The sequence below is a fragment of the Lepisma saccharinum genome, chromosome 21 (genome assembly GCF_977018435.1).
Source record: "Lepisma saccharinum chromosome 21, izLepSacc3.1, whole genome shotgun sequence".
Taxonomy (NCBI): Eukaryota; Metazoa; Arthropoda; class Insecta; order Zygentoma; family Lepismatidae; genus Lepisma; species Lepisma saccharinum.
In genome coordinates, this window is record NC_139249.1 from 60901736 (window position 1) to 60924573 (window position 22838).

General features: G+C 36.2%; 1 protein-coding gene across 4 annotated transcripts in view; it reads right to left on the bottom strand.

Annotated features, from left to right (window-relative positions):
* LOC146004336 (uncharacterized) overlaps window positions 1–22838 on the bottom strand; it is a 147034-nt gene that overhangs the window by 45484 nt on the left and 78712 nt on the right. For 2 of the 4 annotated variants that reach the window (XM_083143122.1, XM_083143121.1), the window contains exon 4: window positions 12012–14799. The exons of 1 other annotated variant lie outside the window; for it this stretch is intronic. In XM_083143122.1, coding sequence (XP_082999248.1) covers window positions 13617–14799 — 1183 coding nt within the window. In that variant the 3' untranslated portion in view covers window positions 12012–13616. Of the gene's footprint in view, window positions 1–12011; window positions 14800–22838 lie in introns of those variants that run through there. One more of the 4 variants, XR_014443915.1, reaches the window with a different exon arrangement.

The following is a 22838-nucleotide window of genomic DNA, read 5'->3' on the forward strand; positions in this document are numbered from 1 at the left end:
TGGTTTGGCTGCGTGTCTCCTGCAAGTAACACATTTCGAGAGCACTGAACGTATAGCTCTTCTACCATGAAGGATCCAGAAGTTCTCTCTTAAAATAATATGTTCACACCTGCATGACATGCTTTCTTGTGCCAATACATTATCAGCAATTTAATGACTGGATGTTGTGCTGGAAGAACTAGCATCTTTTCTGGCAATAATTTTGGTCTTCAAACAAATAATCTCGTCCTTGCCCTCATATGTGCACAAAGAGGAAAGGGATTTGTCATTCTTTCCTCGGAATGGTTCTTGTTGTATTAGTCTTAATACTGCATTTTCTGCTTCCTGAAGTTCACAAACACCAAGATCTCCAGATCTATGCTTCTACAAATTTCTACTATTATACAAAAATCTTTTGATACATCCAATGGGTTTAATCACTCGGTTATAGTTAGAGAAATATCTGTAATAGCATCTAGACTCAGCATCTTGAGGTTTCATACTAAGCATCGTCGATGAAGGTAGCACATTGCTTCTTTCTCTGTCAACTTTCTCCTTGTTGATAGAAAACTCCACCGGTGGTCACTCACACGGATCCCCTTTAACCAATGAGGTCCCTCCCACCATAAGGATCTCAACAACTGCTTTGCATCACAACCTCTTGAAGGAAAATCTGCTGGATTCATTTCACTGGGTACATATTTTCATGCACTGGGATCAGAGAGTTGTCTAATTTCTTTAACTCTGTTCCCAACAAATACTCCCCAAACTCCTTCTCGTCCAATCCAAGTCAGCACCCTGAAAGAATCAGTCCAAAAGATAATGGAGTTATCTTTTAAACCAAAATGTTCTCGAATCCTGGTTGCTAGCCTTGCTCCCACCATCGCGGCAAGCAATTCTAGCAGAGGAATTGTACTATTCTTTGGAGCTACTCGTGCCCTTGCCTCAATCAATTGTACGCTAACACCTCTCCTCGTGTCAATGCTCATGAAAACTGCTGATGCATATGTCACTTTGCTAGCATCACAAAACACGTGAATGCTCACAGAGTTAAGTTCATTGGATTCATAATCCCAGCACATGGAACTTCTCGGTTACCTCTTTTAGCAGCGGTAACTCCCGTATCCATTTTAAAAACTGTGTTTTTATTTCTTCACTAACTTGCTCATCCCATCCTAGACCCTCTGCCCAGGTCTGCTGAAGTAACAATTTTGGTAGAAGTGTCACGGGACAAGTGAAACCTATAGGATCAAATATATGATGTGCTAAAGATAATATCACATGTTTCGAAACTGTCTTAAGCTCAACATCTTCAATGTCCAAATAAACTGTAATTGTATCAGCTTGAGGATTCCAACTGAGTCCTAACACTGAAGTAGGGCTAATGTCCTCACCAACCCTTTGAGGGACTGAATACTCCCACCCTCTAGTGTCAAAACCTGCTCCAGCCATAACTGCACGTGATTCTCTTATAAATTTATGGAGATTTTCTTGATTGTCTACCCTGGTGGCACAATTGTCCACATAAAAGGAACCTCGTAATTTTAAAATAGTATCTTCTGTATAAGCTAAGTTTTCCTTCCTGAAATGACAACTCTGCAATGCTTGATCCAAATGATGTTCAATAACAGCACCCAACAGAAATGGACTGCTCATAAGACCAAACACTACACGAGTATGTCTGAATTTTTGAACTGTTCCAGTATTAATATCGTGTCACCAGAGAAATCTCAGGTAGTCTCTATCTTTAGGGTGTACAGCAATTTGTAAAAAGACTCTCTTAATATCTGCTATAACTTCTATTTTTCCTTTCCGAAAATGTAATAAAATATCAGCAATGGAGTTATAACCCATATCTGTTACAAGAGATTTGCATATATACGACTTTTTGTGAACCTGTATCAATAAGAACTCTCACATTCCTGCTCTTATTGTAGTTACCTTTCAAATCCACTACCAGTGTCTGCATGAATACATGTGGATTTTCAAGTTGGTTTATCAGTGTATTGTTTACCTCAGTGATTCTTTGCCTTCAGAATAATGGTCAGAATCATTATCTTTGTCTGAAATATTAGGACACATCAATACAACATGCTTCTTGTTGCAAACAATACATTTCAAATTGGCCTTGCACTTCTTCTAAAAATGACCAAATTTTAAACATGCAAAACAATGCTTTTTGTCTTTTAGAACCTTTTGTCTTTCAGAGAGACATTTTCTGGGCTTTAACTGAGGTTTTCGGCCCCTTTGAAGTAAAACGTAACAAGTGTAGACAATGTGGGAAATTCACTTCAGCTCTTATTTCAATATGAAAAGAATTGGGGCTCCCCTTGAAAATATTTGGTGGGAAGTTACATTTTAAATATCACGTGTAAAACTAAAGGTTACGAATTAACAATTTTGATGTTTATTGTAAAATAAGGATTGACTGCTTGAGCAACTGAATATTTCTACTGGATTCATAACTGTAGACAATTGACACACTACACTACGTTTACAACAAACTGCGTAGATACAAAGGTATGAGATGAGGGATATTTTCCTATTGATGGACATCTGCGAGCAAGTAAGTTAATTTTGCATTTCGGAGAGGACATGACAAGTTACTCGGGGCCCCTCTGGCTGAGATAATACATCACTGCTTGTTATCACAGACATCATATATGATGTTACAAGAGCCAGATTTCTGTTTCGTAAATCGATTTTTTTATAAGCGACACTATCTGTGGAATTTCTGCGATTATATAAAAAATTCAAGAGCACATTGTGGGGTCCCTCCACCTCACCCCACCCCCTTGCATTGCGGGGATGTGGGGGTGGCTGCTACGCCACTGGAGCCACTACGTGCCTCTACTGGGTATTGAATCCAGGGTCCCTTGATTACAAGGCGATGACGTCACCACTACACCATTGGAGAGGCCCTGATAACCCAAAGTGTGTAGCTTCTTGCACGAGAACAGTAACAACAGAATCCTGATTCCAAAGAGGAGAATTTATATTTTAGGTATTTTACTACATAATTTATGTTAGTTGGCCATTTTACTGTAACGAAATGAATGTACCGATGGGATCAAAAAGAAACATGCAGCTTCACAGTGTATAGGCTGGTGATCTCAAAGGACGATGTGTAAGATTTATTTCAACTGAGGAAAGGAAAACAGTTATTCTTCAGGGTTCCGGCACATCTGTCAATGGCCAGTGGGCACGACCATTCCATTATCCCCCTCCCTGCCAGATTGTAAAAACAGCGAGTCGGGTTGCAGGAACTGGATAACGATGGTAAGAATATGGGGGGTTTGAGGCTGGGGAAAAAGGAGAATTTTTTGAAAGCAATGTCAGCGCCTCCCTCGTGTTAACTTGGTACTGTTGTTAGATCGGAAATAACGACACCCTCGAAATTTGGATTTCTTTCAACATCCAGCCGAGGCTTAAGAAAAATTGGACAAACAGTCAATAAATCACACTCCACAGTTCAATACATAGTAAACAAATTTAGAGAGGAAGGTTGAACACAGAATGTGCTGAGAAAACTGAAAGAGAGACAGTTGAATAAACGTGATGAACGCTTAATTTTAAAATGAGTGCAAGAAAACCCCCGACTACGTGTTCCTCAATTACGACCATTAGTAGAAAATGTTACTGGCAAGATGATGTCCAATCAAACTGTCGGACGTGCCTTGTGGAAGCATGGATATTATGGCAGAATACCACGAAAGAGGCCGTATGTAAATAAGATGAATCGTAGGAACAGACTTTCATTTGCGAAAGAGCACATCCACACGAGTCCAAGATTAATATATATGGGTCAGATAGATAAATAGGGTCTGGAGGAAATAAAATAAAGTCAATGATCACATTAACACAGTTCCAATAGTTAAACACGGTGGTGGGTCATTAATGATTTGGGGCTGTATGTCGTCCAAAGGTGTTGGTATCATTTATGCATATGTCTATTTGGACATATTGAAGAACAATGTAAAGCAGAGTGCCCAAAAATGGACATGCTGCCTGTCTAGAGATTCTAACAAGACAATGACAGTAAGCATAAGGTGCGAGTTAACATGAATTGGCTAATATGGAAAGTGCTCAAACTACTACAAACACCAGCTCAAAGTCCAGACTTAAATCCCATTGAGCATTTATGGGCAATTTTGAAAAGCCTAGTCCGTAAATCAGCTGTCAAGTCCAAACAAGAGTTGGAAACTGTTGTGCAAGCCGAGTGGAATAAAATAAGCTCTGAAACATATTGGAAACTGGTTAATTCTACGAAGAACAGGTGTCAAGCCGTAATTAAAGCCAAAGGATATGCATCAAAGTATTAGAACTGTCTGTCAATTAGCTCGGAATATACTTTTTTCTTTTATATTATTAAGTGTAATAGAAACGTTGTACAAAAAATGGCATGTTCCTCTTTCAGTTTCATTTAATTTATTATTGTCATTGGTTATACAGAATTTGGGTAACATTTTATGTTCCTAATGATATTAGTTATTAAATTGTAAGGAAACAAAATGGCAGGTGCAAACAATGTAGCATGCAATGAAGGTCACGATTTGATATATACATTGGAAAAGAAACTACCTGAAATAAGAAACTCTAAACTGATCATAGTTAATATACCAACGAGATACGATCTCATACCAGAATCTTGTGTTAATGTGGCCATAAAAGAGACAAACAAGAATATCAGACACCTGTGTAAAAACTTTAGTAATGTCGATATTGTTGATGTAAGCAGGCTAGAGAGAAACAATTTCACAAATCACGGCATGCATCTGAACCGATCTGGAAAAGAAAAGGTGTCAAAAGCAATAGGTATGGTGATAACTGAATACATTATAAACCAAAGAAGAAAGTGCAATCCTATTGAACTGAAATGGCACCCCATAAATAATCAAGAAAGTGAAGTGGTAAATGGGAAGAAATATAGTGATCTGGTAAATAGCGGAAAAGTCTGTCTTGTGATGAATGGTGAAAAATGCAGTAAAATGGTAAGTGATGAAAAAGGTAGTGAAGAAAATGAACATTACAGTGAAGTGAGAAAAGATGAAAAAGACAAGGAAGTGGAAAATGACAAAAGAGTTAATGTAAAACAAAAAGAACCATCTGCACGAACATCTGATAGAATAAGGAGTGTTCCGGGCAAATTTAAAGATGATTTTTTATTGTAAAATGTAAAAATGCAACAAATATTGTAAATGTTAAACCTAAGGAACAGGGTCTTACAACCAATAGTTTCTCTCAAATGAAGAAGAGAGTTATACAATGCAATATTGTGCATCTAAACATTCAAGGTATTACAGGCAAAGTGTTAGATTTAGAAATATTCCTAACCGATGAATGTTTAGATGCACATGTACTGTGTGTTACTGAGCACTAGCTGTCCAAAGATGAAATTACTTACCTTCAAATTTCAAATTTCCACCTAGCTAGTTTCTCATCAAGGTCTCTAATAAAACGAGGGGGAACAGGCATATTTACAAAAAATGATATAATTGCCAAACAAATTGTCCCCAAAACTGTGAAACCTATAGAAAAACATTTTGAAGTTAGTGTTGTACGTCTTGCACAGTATAATTTAATAATAGTATGTTGCTACAGAATACCTGATGCAGACTATACAATATTCATAAAAAATCTGTCAGTATTGTTAGATGAATTAAAAAGTTATACATGTGAAATTGTTGTATGTGGGGACCTAAACATTGATTTTCTAAAAAATACAGGACGGAAACTGCACTTTGAAGCCACAATAAACACTTTTGGCCTAAAGCAAATTGTAACTACACCCACGCGCATAACGAAAGACACACTCTCCCTCATAGACCACATGTTAATAAGTGTACACTCAAAAGAGTTTCAATGTGAAAACATATCAGTCCACTTCTCCGACCATGAAGCACAATTTTTATGTCTCACATGTAAAAGAGAAGCTACTGAATATCATAGAAAGCCACTAAAAATGCAGAAACGTAAATATGATGAAGGTTCTATACTCACATTTATTGGAAAACTAAACAGCGAAAATTGGGAAGATATTTATAATTTAGCTTCCACAAACGAAAAATTTAATCTCTTTCTGAACAAAATTATCTTGTTACACAATGAATGTTTTCCACCTAAACAAGTTATGATATCCACTGAGTGTAAACCATGGGTCACAAACGGAATCAGAATCTCAAGTAGAAAACTAAAAATGCTCCATTTTGAAAGTAAGGTGAATCCCAATCCATCTTTTCTGAAATATTACAAGAGGTATAAGCAAATATATAAAAATGTACTCCACCAATCAAAAATTAATCATAATGACCGTGAAATCAATAATTTAAACAATAAATGTAAAACAATGTGGGAAATTATAAGAAATGCATCAACAAAACACCAATCTTTACGTAATAATACGGTGATATGCATTAATGGAAAAGAAGTCCAACATCCCCCTAATGTTGCGAATGCTTTCAATGAGTATTTTGTAAATTCAGTTCCAAATAGAAGGAATGGGCTTATGGCTGCTCCAGAAGAATGTTCTACACACATAACAGTAAATGACAAGTCCTTGTTCATTTCCCCCATTACTGAACAGGAATTAAAGATAATCTTCAGGCGTATAAAAAACAAACGATCTTCCGGCATTGATGAAATACCAGACTTCCTAATTAAGAAATGTTATAGTTCCCTATGTCAACCATTACTACATATAATAAACAATTCCATTGAACAGGGTATTTTCCCAGACAGGCTAAAGATAGCTGTTGTTAAACCATTACTGAAGAAAAATGACCCAAAGGATTTATCAAATTACAGGCCCATTTCGCAACTCTCAGTCTTCGCAAAAAATATTGAACATGCAATAATGATGAGAGTAGAAAATTTCTGTAGTAAACACTCAATCTTAAGCTTGTCGCAGCATGGTTTTAGGTCTGAACGAAGCACGAAAACAGCATTAGCAGACTTAATAGAATGTGTCACACAATCGCTGAATAATTGTAATCACACGGTAGGAGTATTTTGTGACCTATCAAAAGCTTTCGATTCTGTAAATCACGAGATATTGCTGTGGAAACTTCAAAAACTTGGTATTCGTGGACTACCACAAAAGTGGTTTCAATCTTACCTTACCAACAGAAAGAAAATTATAGAAATCGCTCACACCACAGCAAAAGGATATGTAACACATCAGCACTCCACCATGAAAAGTGTAACATGTGGGGTGCCTCAGGGAAGTATTCTTGGCCCTCTTTTGTTTCTTATGTACATAAATGATTTACCAAATGTTATACCCGAGGCAAATGCAATATTATATGCTGATGATACAAATATTATAGTAACAGACACTTCCAAAGATGCTCTACAATCTAAAGCTAATAACGTATTAAACAAATTAGATGACTGGTTTTTAAATAATAATCTACTCCTCAACAGCAAAAAAACAAATTACATTACATTTTCTACAATCCAAACCAGAAACCAAATAAGCCTCAATCTAATATCTGGGAATACACAACTAGAGCTTAAAAAAAAATCAAAATTTCTGGGTATCATTCTGGATGAACACCTTAGCTATACAGAACACATAAACACGCTACAATCAAAATTAAGTAGTGTGTGCTATTCCCTTCGAGAAATGGTAGACATCTCAAGCACCCAAACTGTAAAGTGCCTTTATATGGCAAACTTTGATGCTTTATTAAGATACGGGATTATGGTTTGGGGTAACAAGGGCCACTCCAATGTCCTATTTATGCTTCAAAAAAGAGCTATAAGAATCATAGCTGGAGTAAAGAAAACTTATTCATGTAGAACTCTTTTCCGTAAACTTAATGTGTTAACTCTTCCCTGCATACACATTTATGAATGCTTAATTTATGTTAAGCAAAATATTTCCAACTTTGCCACAAATGAGGAAATACATGGCCTAAACACAAGAAATAAAGACAAACTTCACATAAAACACTGCCGCCTTAACTTATGTAAGAAAGGTCCCTTAAACTCTTCCATAGACCTCTACAATAAACTACCACAAGATGTGAGGAAAGAACCAAAATTGATGATATTCAAGCACAAGATAAAATCAATGCTTCTGAAGCATGTTTTTTATTCTATAGCTGAATACATGGAAGCGAGTTACATAAGACCAATGTACATAATGCAGTATAATCACATATTTTTCTTGTAAAATTAAATGTAAAATGAAAGTCGATAATTAGTATCACCTAGAAGTAGGCTGCAATGTTCTATATCTTCTCATGTTATATTTTTTTTTGTGATTTTGACAAAATACGAGAGTAAGACCCAATTTTTTACAATTTTTGGCTATATATTTTGTATTTGTAAAATCTATTAATGTAGTATTGTATTGTAATGTAAGTATTGACATGTCCTATATTACCATGTACTGTAATTTGTACACACCGGTAGTCCTTGGACGCAAATAAACTAAACTAAACTTTCCTTTCAGATATTAAAGCATTTTCTTTGAAAATCAGTGTGTAGGAATAAGAATGTTACATACTGTACGTCTAAGTACTGCATGTCCTTATGCTTCAATATGCATTTCTTTGTGAGCAGCAATTTGTTTACTGTCATCTTTGATGTAAATTGCTGCTGCTACTATGTCACATGCTGTAAAGTGAAAAGGGGCTTCATGCACCTAAATGCTTTCATTATTCAGTTGAGGACTATTTAACATTAAAATGTCCCTCAATGCTTCCAACAGCTCTTCATATGCTATCTAGTCCCAAGCATAAAAAACTCCCCAAGCTTCACATGAAAATCCAGCAGGAATCTATGCAAGACAACTTGAAAGAAAAAATGTCTGCCCACTGGGAAGTGTGCATGCTTGCATAAGCTACTTATCATGTTATAATTTATCTAGTAAATTAATACTTGGTGAAATTCTAACTGTGCTAATTAGTCATTCTTACTTATTCTTATTTCAGTATTCTGAAATACTTCCCAACAACTTTCCAAAATCAGTAAATATTCAGAACTAAAGTGAGAATCATAGAACTTAAGACCTTCTGTAAACAAAAGCACGTGTACCCTAACAGTGTTGCAAACTTATGAAAAAATAATAATAATCCACATAGCCTACAAGGTGTAAAAACATTCCATTTGTCAACAGATGCGGAATAAGCAGTGTATCACTGATGACCTGTTGAAAGTTATTGAATGTATGTAAAAAAAAAAAAAAATGTACATCTTGCCTGGTGGCTGACTTCCAGACTCATCACCGAAGTTCCCTGGCTCGAATCCCAGCATGGGTGTTATTTGTGAGTGTCCCTTCATCAATTTCATCTGACCATCACTCATTCTCATCGTCGGGATTAGCCAAAAGTGATAGAAAAGCAACGCTAAATTAAAAAAAATCAAATACAAAATTTACATCTTATCCCCCAGGAGTAAGGTGGTTCCGTACCAAAGGATTAATTTTCTTTCATCTTTTACTAAAAAAAAACCTTTTATAGAAGAATGTGACACATTGAGATAAATTATGCTTTGAAACCGGGGTTTCTTCATTAAATTTATTTGATGTTTGAAATATTATGATTTATTATTATAGCCACGATTAAAGACTTCGTGCCCACTGCAAGACCAAGATCTATGAAATACCCCGTCTGGTTCGACAGAGAAGTTCTCTTTGTGTTAAAAAATAAAAAACAGGGTTTGTACCTATGGAAGCAGCACCCTAATGTTCACACTCACGGTACCTATTGTGACATCAGACGTCATTCAAAATACCTACTCAGAAAAAAATATAGTGAACACATAAATAACATAACAACCGAATGTACTACAAACCCTAAGAGATTCTTCACATAACTAAATTCATGAAAACAAAGCCCACGTATACCTAAAGAAATTGTTCATAATACTGATATTGCTAGTGGAGAGGAAAGAGCCGAACTTTTCAAAATTTTTTCTTGAGGACTTCTCACCTCCCTCAGTTTCCGACCCTCTCCCCCACTTAAATTCTGTGTGTCCTCACACACTATCTTCAATCAAAACATCCCCCGAGGAAGTAAAATACCTTCTCGCTTCATTGCCCCTCCACCGGTCCCTAGGTCCAGATGAAATCCCCACAATATTCCTACGTAAAACTGCCGACTCCTTGGCTCTTCCTCTGTCTGCCTTACTCAACAAATGTTTCTCTGGAGACAAAAAATGTGTAAAATCCTATAGACCAATCTCACTTCTATCGCCACTATCAATTATTTGTGACAAAATCATCAAAAACAGGTTACTCCAGTTTACGTCACCATATATCAACACAGCACAACATGGTTTTCTTCCAGGCTGCTCTTGCCTAACAAATATTTCCATCTTAATTTCACATGCTGCCAGAGCAATTGATAATAACTCCCAACTTGACACTATATATTTGGACATTTCGAAGCCTTTGACAAAATTAATCATAAATTTATTCTTCATAAATTATCATCCAGATTTAACATCCATGGCAAATTTCTCTACTCCAGAACTACCTCCACGAGCGTGAGCAACGTGTTGTTCTTTCAGGTACCTCTTCTAACTTTCTTCCCGTTATGTCTGGAGTTCCCCAGGGGAGTGTCTTAGGGCCGCTCCTATTCCTTCTGTACATGGATGACCTCCCTGAAAACTGTCCTCTCTCCCTATCAATATACTTTTGTTTGCAGATGACTGTAAACTCTTTAAGGAGATCTCATCGCATCATGACATGATGATTCTTCAATGTCATCAGTGGAATTTAGAACTAAACCCTCAGAAATGCTATTTCCTTACTTATTCCCTAAACAAGAACAAAGTGCTGTCTACTTATTCCATTGAAAACAATCCAATCCAAAACGTTTCCACCCAAACGGACCTAGGTATTATCATGGATGAAAAATTTACTTTTAATTATAATATTATAGCTACCACTAAAAAAGCCATGCGCCTTCTCGGTCTTCTATACAGATTTAGCGAAATTCAAAACCCATCCTCTCTTGCTTTATTCTATAAATCTTTCATCTCGCCCATCCTTGAATACTGTTCCCCAATTTGGGAAATGTCCTCAAAAACCAATATCACCAGAATAGATTCTGTTCTGTTTCTTTCTTGCAATTGTTCGCCATAGAATACCTTCCTTTCGACATGTATCCAAATCAGACACCCTGGCTGCTCTGAATATTCCTTTCGACATGTATCCAAATCAGACACCCTGGCTGCTCTGAATATTCACACTCCATCCTTTCGTTGTGATCTAGCTGACATGAAATTTTTATACAAGATAATAAATGGCAAAATCAGAACAGATCTCCTAATCAGTGAATTTACACTTAGGGTACCCCAAAAGCAAATGCGCAACCTGCAACTCTTCCACAACCTAACCACTAGGCTATCCCTTCTACAACGCTCCTTGTTTTTACAGGCTCCCAGAAATCTACAACAAACTTCCCCTGAATGTAGATATTTTCCTTCCAGAATGTAATTTTTGTATATTACTGACCAAGAACATGTAAATCTATCCCATATTGTTATTGTTTTTATCTTTTGTTATTTTTTGTTTCTACTTTTTGTTGTTTCAGTGTAAAATGGCCAAATATGACTGTATCTGAAACTCTGAGTAAACAAAACAAAATAATGAAAGTAAGCTAACACATATGATTTGATTGACTAAATTAATAATTATTAATTAAATAAAAATAATGAAAATAACTCATTTGGTTTGATTGATTTGCTTTATTTTACTTCCCCTCTTGTGCCACTTATGGCTAATTTGCAAAGATGGGGATGAATGATGATGATATGATGAAATCGATGAATGGACAGTCACATTTTATTGAACGCTACATATAAAATAAAATGCATACCTGGTTTGAGTTGGTGTTTTAAGTCCACTTTATGCACAGTAAGGCTAATCGGGACTGGACCTACAGTTTAAAGTGGGATCCGAACCACTTGTGCCTCCACCGGGTATCGAACCCGGGACTCCTTAATTACAAGGCAATGACGCTACCACTGCGCCATGGAGGAGGCCCGCAAAATGCATACTTGCGGGTGAATTTTTAAATATTGTCACATTTTTCTTCTCTCTTGTTGAGAGGTGTTCATTTTAAATCAGCTTCCCTCACCCTACGGCTTGTCCTCCTTCACCCGCAAAAGTATTCCGGAGTGTGAGGATGTCACCCTCTGGTTGGTGAACACCACCTGCATCCCATTCCTCCCCCATCCCCGGAGTATCGTCACTGACAATGTGAAATCACACTATCATATGCCGACATTCGACATACCACTTCCGTTTCTGTACTTGACTTAGTGAGAAGTATTGAGGTTGGCAACAGGCTAATAACGGATTTCTTCCGCATCATGTAGTTCGTTCTATGAAAGTACACTAATGGAAGAAAAACTTGTAAATTACATTGGATTATACATTTTAAAATATATTTTCATTAAAGGTTTCTGTTTATAATAATAATATGTAATTATGGTATAAATTACAATCGATCACGTGAACAGCAAGAAAATAGCGCCAGTTTCGAACATGGCGAATTCCATGTGTGCAGGAAGGTCTCCCGTGTTTTCAGAGTCGTCTTTCGGAAAAACAGAGGTTTGAAAAGTGGCAAGAAGCAGGTTGTTCTTAACGTTTATGTGACGTGTTGTCGGTGCTATCCTGAGCAAGCAGTGAAGTTGGTGTCCAAGTGTAATTGTGTGTCTGCGTCTTTGTGTTTTCGGTGTGGTGAAAGACAGGAAAACGACCGGTCAAGTTGTGAGTCCCGCGAAAAATCAGTTGTTGCTCGTATAAACAAGTACACCGATTTTGAGATAAGCGCAATACAAAGCGATGTGCTTTCGTATTCTTTCAATCAAAGAGCCAGCCTGTCTACTGTGGGGAAGATGTTGATAGTGATGATTCATGACGATCTCCCCAATTTTAGCAGTCGACGTTAAATCGCCTCTTGTGCCACGTTGAGTTCCTTTTTAGGAAGCAAATTTGACAGACCATACTCTGACAGGATGATGTCTAGCGTCAAAAATGCCTCAAGTTCAAAAAGGAACTGCTGAATCAAGGTAAGAAAATACATTACTTGCATGAGACATGCGTAAATAATGTGCTTATTATCGTCTTCTTGTGCACGAGAAACCGAGAGAAAGATAAACAATCTCTTTTTATCCCCCGCCTTATCTTTGTTTACCTTCTGCTAAAACTGGTGGTACATTTGTTGCACAAAGGAGAAAACAATACTCTACATGTCAACAATGTTGGGCAACAATTTGGTGGATGAGGAAGCAATAAAACCAAAAGGCTGAATTTACTGAAATGAATCTCTCACTCTCTTGCATAACTTCGGTGCTGTCATACTGAGAGAGGAGGGGGGAAGGGGGATATGTTAACCCTGTGTCACATAAATGGGACTTTTGGCGTAGAAAAATATGTTCATTCTTGAACAAGAACACGTATTTAATCACTTGAAGAAAATTTATTATACTTCAATGTGTAGATTATCAGTTAAAATAAGAATACATTTAAGCAGCATCCTTCATGAATTCTCAAATGGGTTTTCAAGCTTCCATTTCCAGTAAATCTCCTTTTGAACTGAGGGCATTCATATGGGCGAATTCCTTCGTGAATTCTCAAATGCTTTCAAGTTTCAACTTACAGTAAATCTTTCTTTGCACTAAAGGCATTTATATGGGCGAATTCCTTCGTGAATTCTCAAATGGGCCTTCAAGTTTCCACTTTGAGTAAACGTCTTTTTACACTGGGGGCATTCATATGGGCGAATTCCTTCGTGAATTCTCAAATGGACTTTCAAGTGTCCACTTCGACAAAATCTATTTTTGCACTGAGGGCATTCATATGGGCGAAATCCTTCATGAATTCTCAAATGGAGTTTCAAGCTTCCACTTTGAGAAAATCTCCTTTCGCACTGAGGGCATTCATATGGGCGTATTCCTTCGTGAATTCTCAAATGCATTTTCAAGTGTCCACTTTGAGTAAATCTCCTCTTGCACTGAGGGCATTCATATGGGCAAATTCCTTTGTGAATTCTCAAATGGACTTTCAAGTTTCCACGTGTAGTAAATCTCATTTTGCATTGAGGGCATTCATATGGGCGAATTCCTTCGTGAATTCTCAAATGGGTTTTTAAGCTTCCATTTTGAGAAAATCTCTTTTTGCACTGAGGGCATTCATATGGGCGAATTCCTTCGTGAATTCTCACATGGACTTTCAAGTTGCCAGCATCAGTAAATCTTTTCTTGCATTGAGGGCATTCATATGGGCGAATTCCTTCGTGAATTCTCAAATGGACTTTCAAGCTTCCACTTCGAGTAAATCTCTTTTTGCATTGAGGGCATTCATATGGGCGATATCCTTCGTGAATTCTGAAATGGACTTTCAAGTTGACAGTATTAGTAAATCTCTTCTTGCATTGAGGGCATTCATGTGGACGAATTCCTTTGTGGCTTTTTCCTTTTAATTTTATGTTTTGGATAACTGTTTTCTTACATTGGTTTCTTTTCAACAAAATAAATTCATTGTGTGTTTTGATATGGCACATTAAATTTACTTTCTCTGTAAATGATATTCCACAATGAGTACAATTGAAAGGATAAATTCTATCCTTGATTTCAGATTTGATATTAATATTTCCTTTTCGATTGAGGATATTCCTGTACTTACGTTTAATTAAAGCAACCGATTTATTGAATGATTTTATATTACAAGATACTGACATGGTTTCAATGGTGTGATGATATTTAATACTTCCACCAACAATTTCACCAGCACATATGATTCCTGAAGGTTTCCCACAATTTCTGATGAAAGCAGGTAATATTAAATTTCCTTCTTTGTTCCTGAAACAAAAAGTTTCAATATGTTACAAGAAATTATCATCTAACATAGGCTACACTCTTAAATTTATGCTTGCACAAACATCTGTAACAGTATCTACCTACTGGCATATGAAACCACCTACAACAACAGCCACATGTTTTTTCTATGTATTACTACTCCTTGGCAATTTTCTCTTTACTATACAATTCTACAGCAGCTGCACATACTCTGGGTCATTCCCTGACTTTTCTATCATTTATATTCAAACTGAGAAATTATTATAATTCACAAGATAAGGAGGAAATTTTACTGGGATTTTTCATATACAGGGAGTTTAAAATAAAGGGACATTGCATGTCAAAGAGGCCCTGAACCTCAGTACTTAAATGCAATGCTCTAACTTTATGCTATCTTGTGAGTGAACAATCTAAAATTGTCATTTCGTAAAAATTCAAGTATTATCCGTACAATTAGACTATACTTTTAAATTTACTACTGTATTGTACTGTATCTTACTTGTGACACAAAAAACAATACATTTCTCTTTTATTGTTATGTTTCTTCTCAACTCCACTAGAATAATCAAAGGCCATTTATATTCTCTCTCTGTCTCAAATACTTTATTTTTCATAATTTGACAATTCAGAGAAATTAAAATAATTTCTTAATAAGTGAAAAGGCAGTGTTCCATCTTTCCCACCTCTGACAATAAACTGTTCACTTGTAGCAACAAATCTGGGAAAGTATTTTAAGGGTAGTTTTGTTTAATCAACAGTACAAGTTTCATATTTCATAGAACAGAAACTGTAAGAAAAATGTTGTTTAACTATCAGAAGACTAGTTAGTTTAACATCAAAAATGTAGTCCACATGCCTCACCCATGAGAATGGAATGAATGCCCATAAAATATTTGATTCTTAAAAGATACGTCTAAATGAGATTACAACGAATTTGTTATTTTTAATAAGCGCCATTAATGAACAAAAAATGCAATTTCCTATTTTTTTATTTCTTTTTTGTCTTGTTATCGTTATAATATTAACATTTCAACTGATACTTTGAGATTTCTAAGTTTCTGTTATTGGAACCCTCTGCCATGAACCATAACTGTAAACTCAATTTTCGATGCATCAATGCTTGTATCTTATACATACAAGTGTATAAGTGGGTCAACAGCAGACAAGAAGAAGAAGTAGTGGTTCGTTTAAATGTTCTCAAATTTTGTTACGCTTTTTAGACCGGATACAGAGTGCGGGAACATTATAAAGTAAAAGCGAGTGCAACGTGAAGGCTAAGTGAAAGAACTAGTAGTGTTACTCTGCCGAAATTATTAGTATTTTACAGAGGAATTTTAAAACTGACATGCTCTTCTTCAAAGGAAAAAAATGCACATTTACAAAGGAGAAACAGTGCATCACCTCTTACCGAACAGTACTTTCACCTCTTGAATCTTAATAGTGTGACACTGTTGTCAGGTAGTGTACTGAACTCTTGAATCACCAAATAGCAAATAGCACAGACAGTAACAAATGGTAACAAATAGTGTCTTCTGCATTTTGTAAAATTACATATTTTGTGAACAAAGTTGGAAAAAAAAATCATGAGGGACCAGAAATTGCTACCAGCTAAAAGCACAACTGCAAAAAATTAAGACTGAACTTGATTCAAAAAATATAATCATTGAACTCTTGAAAACTGATTTACAAACAATGGCACCCAAAGAAAAGCAGAATATTTATGCAAGCTATAGGAATAACTACAAAGGGACAAGGAGTGAAATTACAAGATATGGCACAAAATGTAGTTCACGTCCACAAGGAGGTCTATCACAAATAGCTTCCATAAAGAAAAGCTTCACACCCAACCCGACAGTAACTCACCAGTAACTCCTTTGCTATACACTACAACCCCATGATAGCAGAAGATGATATACAACCAACAAAGGCCAATATAAATCTTAGTCAACACAACAATATGTGTAGTGCCGAAAGCAAGAATACACAGAGTAATGTCACTCAAGCTACAAGTATCAAATCCGATGAGAAGAGCATTAATTATACCAAAAAACATAGTCATAGCCTCGGGGAAACAACACTAAAAAGATAAGCATACCACAAAACAAGCCAAAAAGGGAAAATGAGATATAGTCACCAAAAATTCACATATATGGTGACAGTTAATGTCATGGACTAGCTCCAATTTTGTCAAAAAAGACGAACATAGAAGTTTGTGGCACTGTCAAACCAGGTGCTACATTAGAAAATGTACTAGAAGGTGTCGAAAAAGAGTGTACAATATTAGAACATAATGATCAAGTAATAATAATAATCACTGGCACCAATGATGTATCAAAAAATGAAGGTTCCTAAGTAATTAGATCACTACAAAACAACCTAAAAAAAGTTATTGCTACCAATGTTGTTGTAGCTACTATCCCACACAGGTATGATGTGATGGAAAATTCCTGTGTGAACAAAGAAGTACAAACTGTAAATAGTAGAATAACAAAATTGAGTAAAGGGTTTGCAAATGTAACAGTTCTTGAAGTCCACACTATTGCCAGAGACATGTATTTCATCTTAGCAAAAAGCGTAAGGAATACTAAGTGATAGAATAATAGAAACTGTAAACCAGAAAAATGATAAATGCAGTGAACCCATTGCACTTGGAAATTTGACCTACATACTATCAGATCAAATGATAAGGGCGAGAGAGGAATGTCAGGGGAATATAATGAAGCTGATAAAAACAAAATGAGTAAAAATGGGAAAGGGGTATACAAGCAGTGATCGTCTACACGAAATGTACGATTTCAGAGTAGATTCAGTGGGGATCTTTTATGGTAAATACTTCTGATAAAATTACCAAGGTCAGTGATACTACAGCAATGATCGGCATAAATTTAAGCCATAAAAAATGTAAAAATCAAATCCACATCCAACACTTACTCATCATCTATAGACAGTACTAAAACACCCAAATTCAAAATTGCAAATAATGTAGATAGTCAAATCAAATTCGAACATACAGTGACTCAAAAAAGTATTTAACTCACCACAGGCTTCAGACGGAAACATGTACAACAAGCAGAAAAGGAACGAAAATGGAAGTACATGTGTACAGAAGTTTAGTGCATACTATTGAGGTACAAACTACACAGAAAAGAAATGCATTTAGTAGATGACAGAATCAGTACAGAAAAACAAAAGACAAGATGCGTAATTGGAGCTCAAAAGAGTATTCAACTGTAATACTTGCAGCATACAATATTTGGTGTGTGTGACATCCTTAATACCTGCTTGGACCCCCTTTCCTCTTGAAAATTTCCTGCAACTGTTGTGGGACTAATTTCGCCAAGGTATCTGTTGTTTGTCGGGTAATCTCCCCCATTCATCCAACAAAACGCACTTGAGGTCGTTTTTGTTGAAAATGTGGTGTTCTTGGATTCTTTCTTGGAAAATATGCCATACATTCTCATTAGGATTAATGTCTTGCGATCGGGGAGCTGTTTGCATCCAGTGTGGGAAGTTGTACAATAACCAGAGCTTGGTGTTGAGGGCTGAACGTTTCGGTTCATTGTCCAGGGTGAACATGTAGCTACCAGTAAGCCCGATAATCTTCACTGAGTTGGATAGGTGTGACTTCAAAATGTTGATGTAACGTGTGTGGTCCATTGTACCATCAATGAATTACAAATTACCAACATGATTGGCACTCTTACAGTCCCACACTATTACCCTTCCCCCACCGTATTTTGTTGTAGCTGTGAGATTTTTCTCATCTAGTTCACAGATCTTATATAGCGAAGCAATCATGCGCCCATGTGACGGCCCTAGGCTTAAATTTCATTGCAATTACATAACATTACAAGAAAGAATTACAAATGGGCTAATGGGAGTCTGATGTTTTTAAGAAAACACATTCAGGCTCTAACCACAGACATAAAAATATGCAAAATCAAACGACTAGAGTGCGTGTCAAATCTCCTGCATATGGCGATAGCCAATAGCAGCGCACTGCAGCGGTGCCATGCCGAAATCTCACACGGAAAAGAGACAGCGTGGTTGAGCGAAACGTCTTGTCATGGAGAGCACAGAACATTAGATAATATAACATATATTAAACTTAATGGGAGAAAAGAACATACCTGATTATGCCAGAGGGACTGCCAGAGAGGGGCTCCTCATCACTCATTCGCCCTGTGTGTCGTCCTTCAAATTTATTATAATTGGGTCCAAAATTTCATCCCGATGTATCTCCCTTACAAAATCGTTTTCCTGTAATTGTTGTGCATGTTTAACAGAAGCGGCCCATTGTTCTTGTGTTACACTGTCAAGTTCTTCGTTAACAACACATTTTAATGTGTGGTTCTGTTTTACCCATGTCTCGTCAAGTTAAAAGATTGGTCTCGAATCACCAGACACTCGAATTTCGTGCATTGTACAAAGGAATTTTACCCTTGACTTAACAATGTCACTTCTCTCCATCAGAAATTTACGACCGTCAATGGTTTTCCCGTACATGAAGCCTAATTGTTTCAATATTCTCAAGGTGGAAGTTGTAGTGCCTTTGAAAGATATTTTATCCCATAAAGAGTACGTTATCTTTTTGGCAGCAGGAAATTCGCCACGATCGTAAAATTCAAAGACGGTTCTACGAACTACATCTTTCAAAGTCATTTAAGTTTGTCGTTCTTTTCAGTACGTTAATGTGCTTTCTAGGTGATTGAAACATTCGAGCTGGCCCCAATCCACATTGTTTTGCCCCCGAACATATCCGAGAAACAATAGCTTGATTTACACCACACGCTTGAGCTGCTAAAACCTGGCACTTCTTACGTTATACAAATACGTTTATAGTAACAGTGCTTCTACAGAGGGAACGGTATAAGCTACAATCACACTTGTTTTTCGAACATACTCGCAAATTCATTATCTTTCCATCTGTTGAACTACTGACACTTGAAATAATCTATTTATATCCGAGCGCCAGGTACACAATTTAGTAGCAAGGTGAAACAGGTTCTGAACTAGGCAACGCCGCATGTCTGTGATTCGCTGGTGCTGTTCAGTCGTTCAAGGCCATACGTAGGAGATTTGACGTGCACTCTAACTTTTCTGACAATTATGCCCAATAATGTACAATCTGCCACCAACAAAGTAGATCTCATACAATTATGTTTACACAAAATTCAACCTGACATACTGACAGTAACTGAATTTGGTCTCAGGGAAGGTGAATCTCAATTTTATACCCTAGAGGGATATAGCTTGGTGTCAAAATTTACCAGGGTGGAACATACAAGTAAAAGCATTGCCATATATACAAAAGCAAGCCTTTCAAGGACTAAACAGATCAAGTGGCTTAAACCATTATGCATTGAAACGGTATTCAAAGCAGCTGGAATTGAAATCAACATAAATAATCACATTTACACAATAATAACTTTATATAGATCCCCAAGTTGTAATATCAATGATTTTCTCTCAAAATTAGATGATGTATTACAAAGGCTAATATTGCCAAATTGCAATTACCATTCTAGGCGACATAAATATTGATCTCCTTCAAAAGATTACAAAAAGTAAAGAGCAGATAGATCTTGGTCTTTATCAAATTGTAAAAAACCCACCAGGATAACACTCACTACTGAAACTCGTATAGATCATATTAGCATCAACTTTCCTTTTGGATTGATTTGATTTGTTGTTTAAAGTCCACTTTATGCACAGTATGGCTAATCGGGACTGGACCTACAGTTTAAAGTGGTATTCGAACCACTATATGCCTCCACCGGGAATCGAAACCGGGACCCCTTCATTATAAGGTGACGACGCTACCACTGCGCCATCGGGGAGGCCTCAACTTTCCTTTTGACGTGATAAAAACAGAGGTGATTCACAACTTAATATCAGACCACACAGCACAACTCATCTAAGTAAAGTTGCCAATAAACCATAATATAACAAAAATATATGCAATAGAACGTAGAAATATGAATAAAGAAAATATCAAGTATCTATCTTATCTTCTAAAAAAAAGAAGATTGGACAGAAGTGTACCAATCAGACGCTACGAAAAAATTTGTGAAAATCTTATAAATACACTCATATTCTACCTAAATACTGTATGTCCCATTAAAAAGATATATATATATATATATATTTAAATAAAAAAAAGCAAAGCTTGGGTTACAAACAAAATCGTGCAGAAAAAATGAACTGAGAAGCATCCACAAGAAATTCATAGCTACCAAAGAGAAAATTTATAATGATATGTATAAACGTAAGAAAAAAGAATACATATATATATATTTATTTGCTTTATTTTACTTCACTTTTTGTGCCACTTTTGGCTAATTTGCGAAGATGGAGATGAGTGATGACATGATGAATGGACACCCACAAACATCCATGCCAAGGCTGGGATTCGAATCCGGGACCCCTAGCATCATAGTGTGATGTGCTAATTAATTAAATCTGAGAAACTTCACCATGTATCACAAAAAATGAAAAGTAATAGCAAAAAGTCTAAAATCATATGAAATATACTGAACAAGCGAAGAGGGAAAGATAACAAAAAAGCTAAAGAAAATATCTCACTAGCTAGAAATCGTACCGATCTAAAAGACCCACAAACTGTAGCAACAATATTCAATAACACTCTTCTGAATGATAACCCAAACACTACATTGCAAACGGAATAAGCTAAAAATTTGGGCCAATCCACAATTAGCATTCAAAACTCTATCATTCTAGATGAAATAAGTATTATCGACCTAGAAAAAACTATAAATTCCTTAAATAACAAGAAATCATGTGACACTGATGGTTGGTCTAACAAACTAATAAAAAAGTGTACACACTCTCTACTTCTGCCTCTGCAATTTGCTACAAATTCATAAAAAAGAATGGCATATTCCCAAAGATCTTACAAAAGTGTGTTATAAAAACAATATATAAAAAGAGCCTAAAACAGACCACTTAAATTGCAGAAAAATAGCATTACGTCACCGTTCTCGAAATTACTAACTAACTCTCTAGCCTTCTTAAACCCGATGGTTCATGGCTGCAGCAACACAGGCCTTCCATCTTTCCCTATCTTGAGTAAGATCTATATACTCTTTTCCATCCCTACCGATTTCCCTTAGGTCCATCTCAACGTTGTCCCTCCATCTTCATCTTGGTTTTCCTACAGGTCTCTTACCATCAGGTTTCCCAACAAGAATCCTGTAAACTCCTCTTTCCTCTCCCATTTGTGCCACATGGTCTGCCCACCTAAGTCTTCTTGATTTATTTATTCTAATAATATCTGGACATGAATGTAAATTATGTAGTTCTAAATTATGTAACCTTCTGCACTCACCTGTCTCCTCATCCCTTTTAGGTCCAAAGATTTTCCTAAGGATCTTATTTTCAAATACTCTCAATTTATGTTCCTCTTTCAATGTGAGGAACCAAGTTTCACATCCATATAATACTACAGGCAAAATTACGGTCTTGTATATTTTAAGTTTTAGTTTCTTAGATATTAAACTAGAAGACAAAAGTTTATGAAGAGAGAAGTAACATGCATTTCCTGAATTAAGACTACTTTTTATTTCCTCTTTAATATAATTTTCATTTGTTAATATTACTCCTAAGTATTTCCATTTGAAACCTGGTTCAAACGAGTTGGTATCAATAATTAGATTTTGATTATTACCTAACACTTGGTTTTGGCCTGTAAGCATATATTTAGTTTTCTCTTTGTTAACTTCCAAACCTATCTCTTTAGCAGTTTTGAAAAATATTTTAGCATTATTCTTAATTGTATTCACATCATCCCCCAGTAAGTCTACATCATCTGCATATGCTAACAACTGAGTCACACCATTTAATTTTAGTCTTTCTTTAGTTTCTTTTACCTTCCTTACAGCATATTCTGAGGCAAAATTAAAGAGCAATGGAGATAATGCATCTCCTTGTTTTAACCCATCATGAATTGTAAATTTGTCAATTAATACCCATATGAATTTTACTTTCTGTTTCACTGGTGCATATTTTTATCATACTAACAA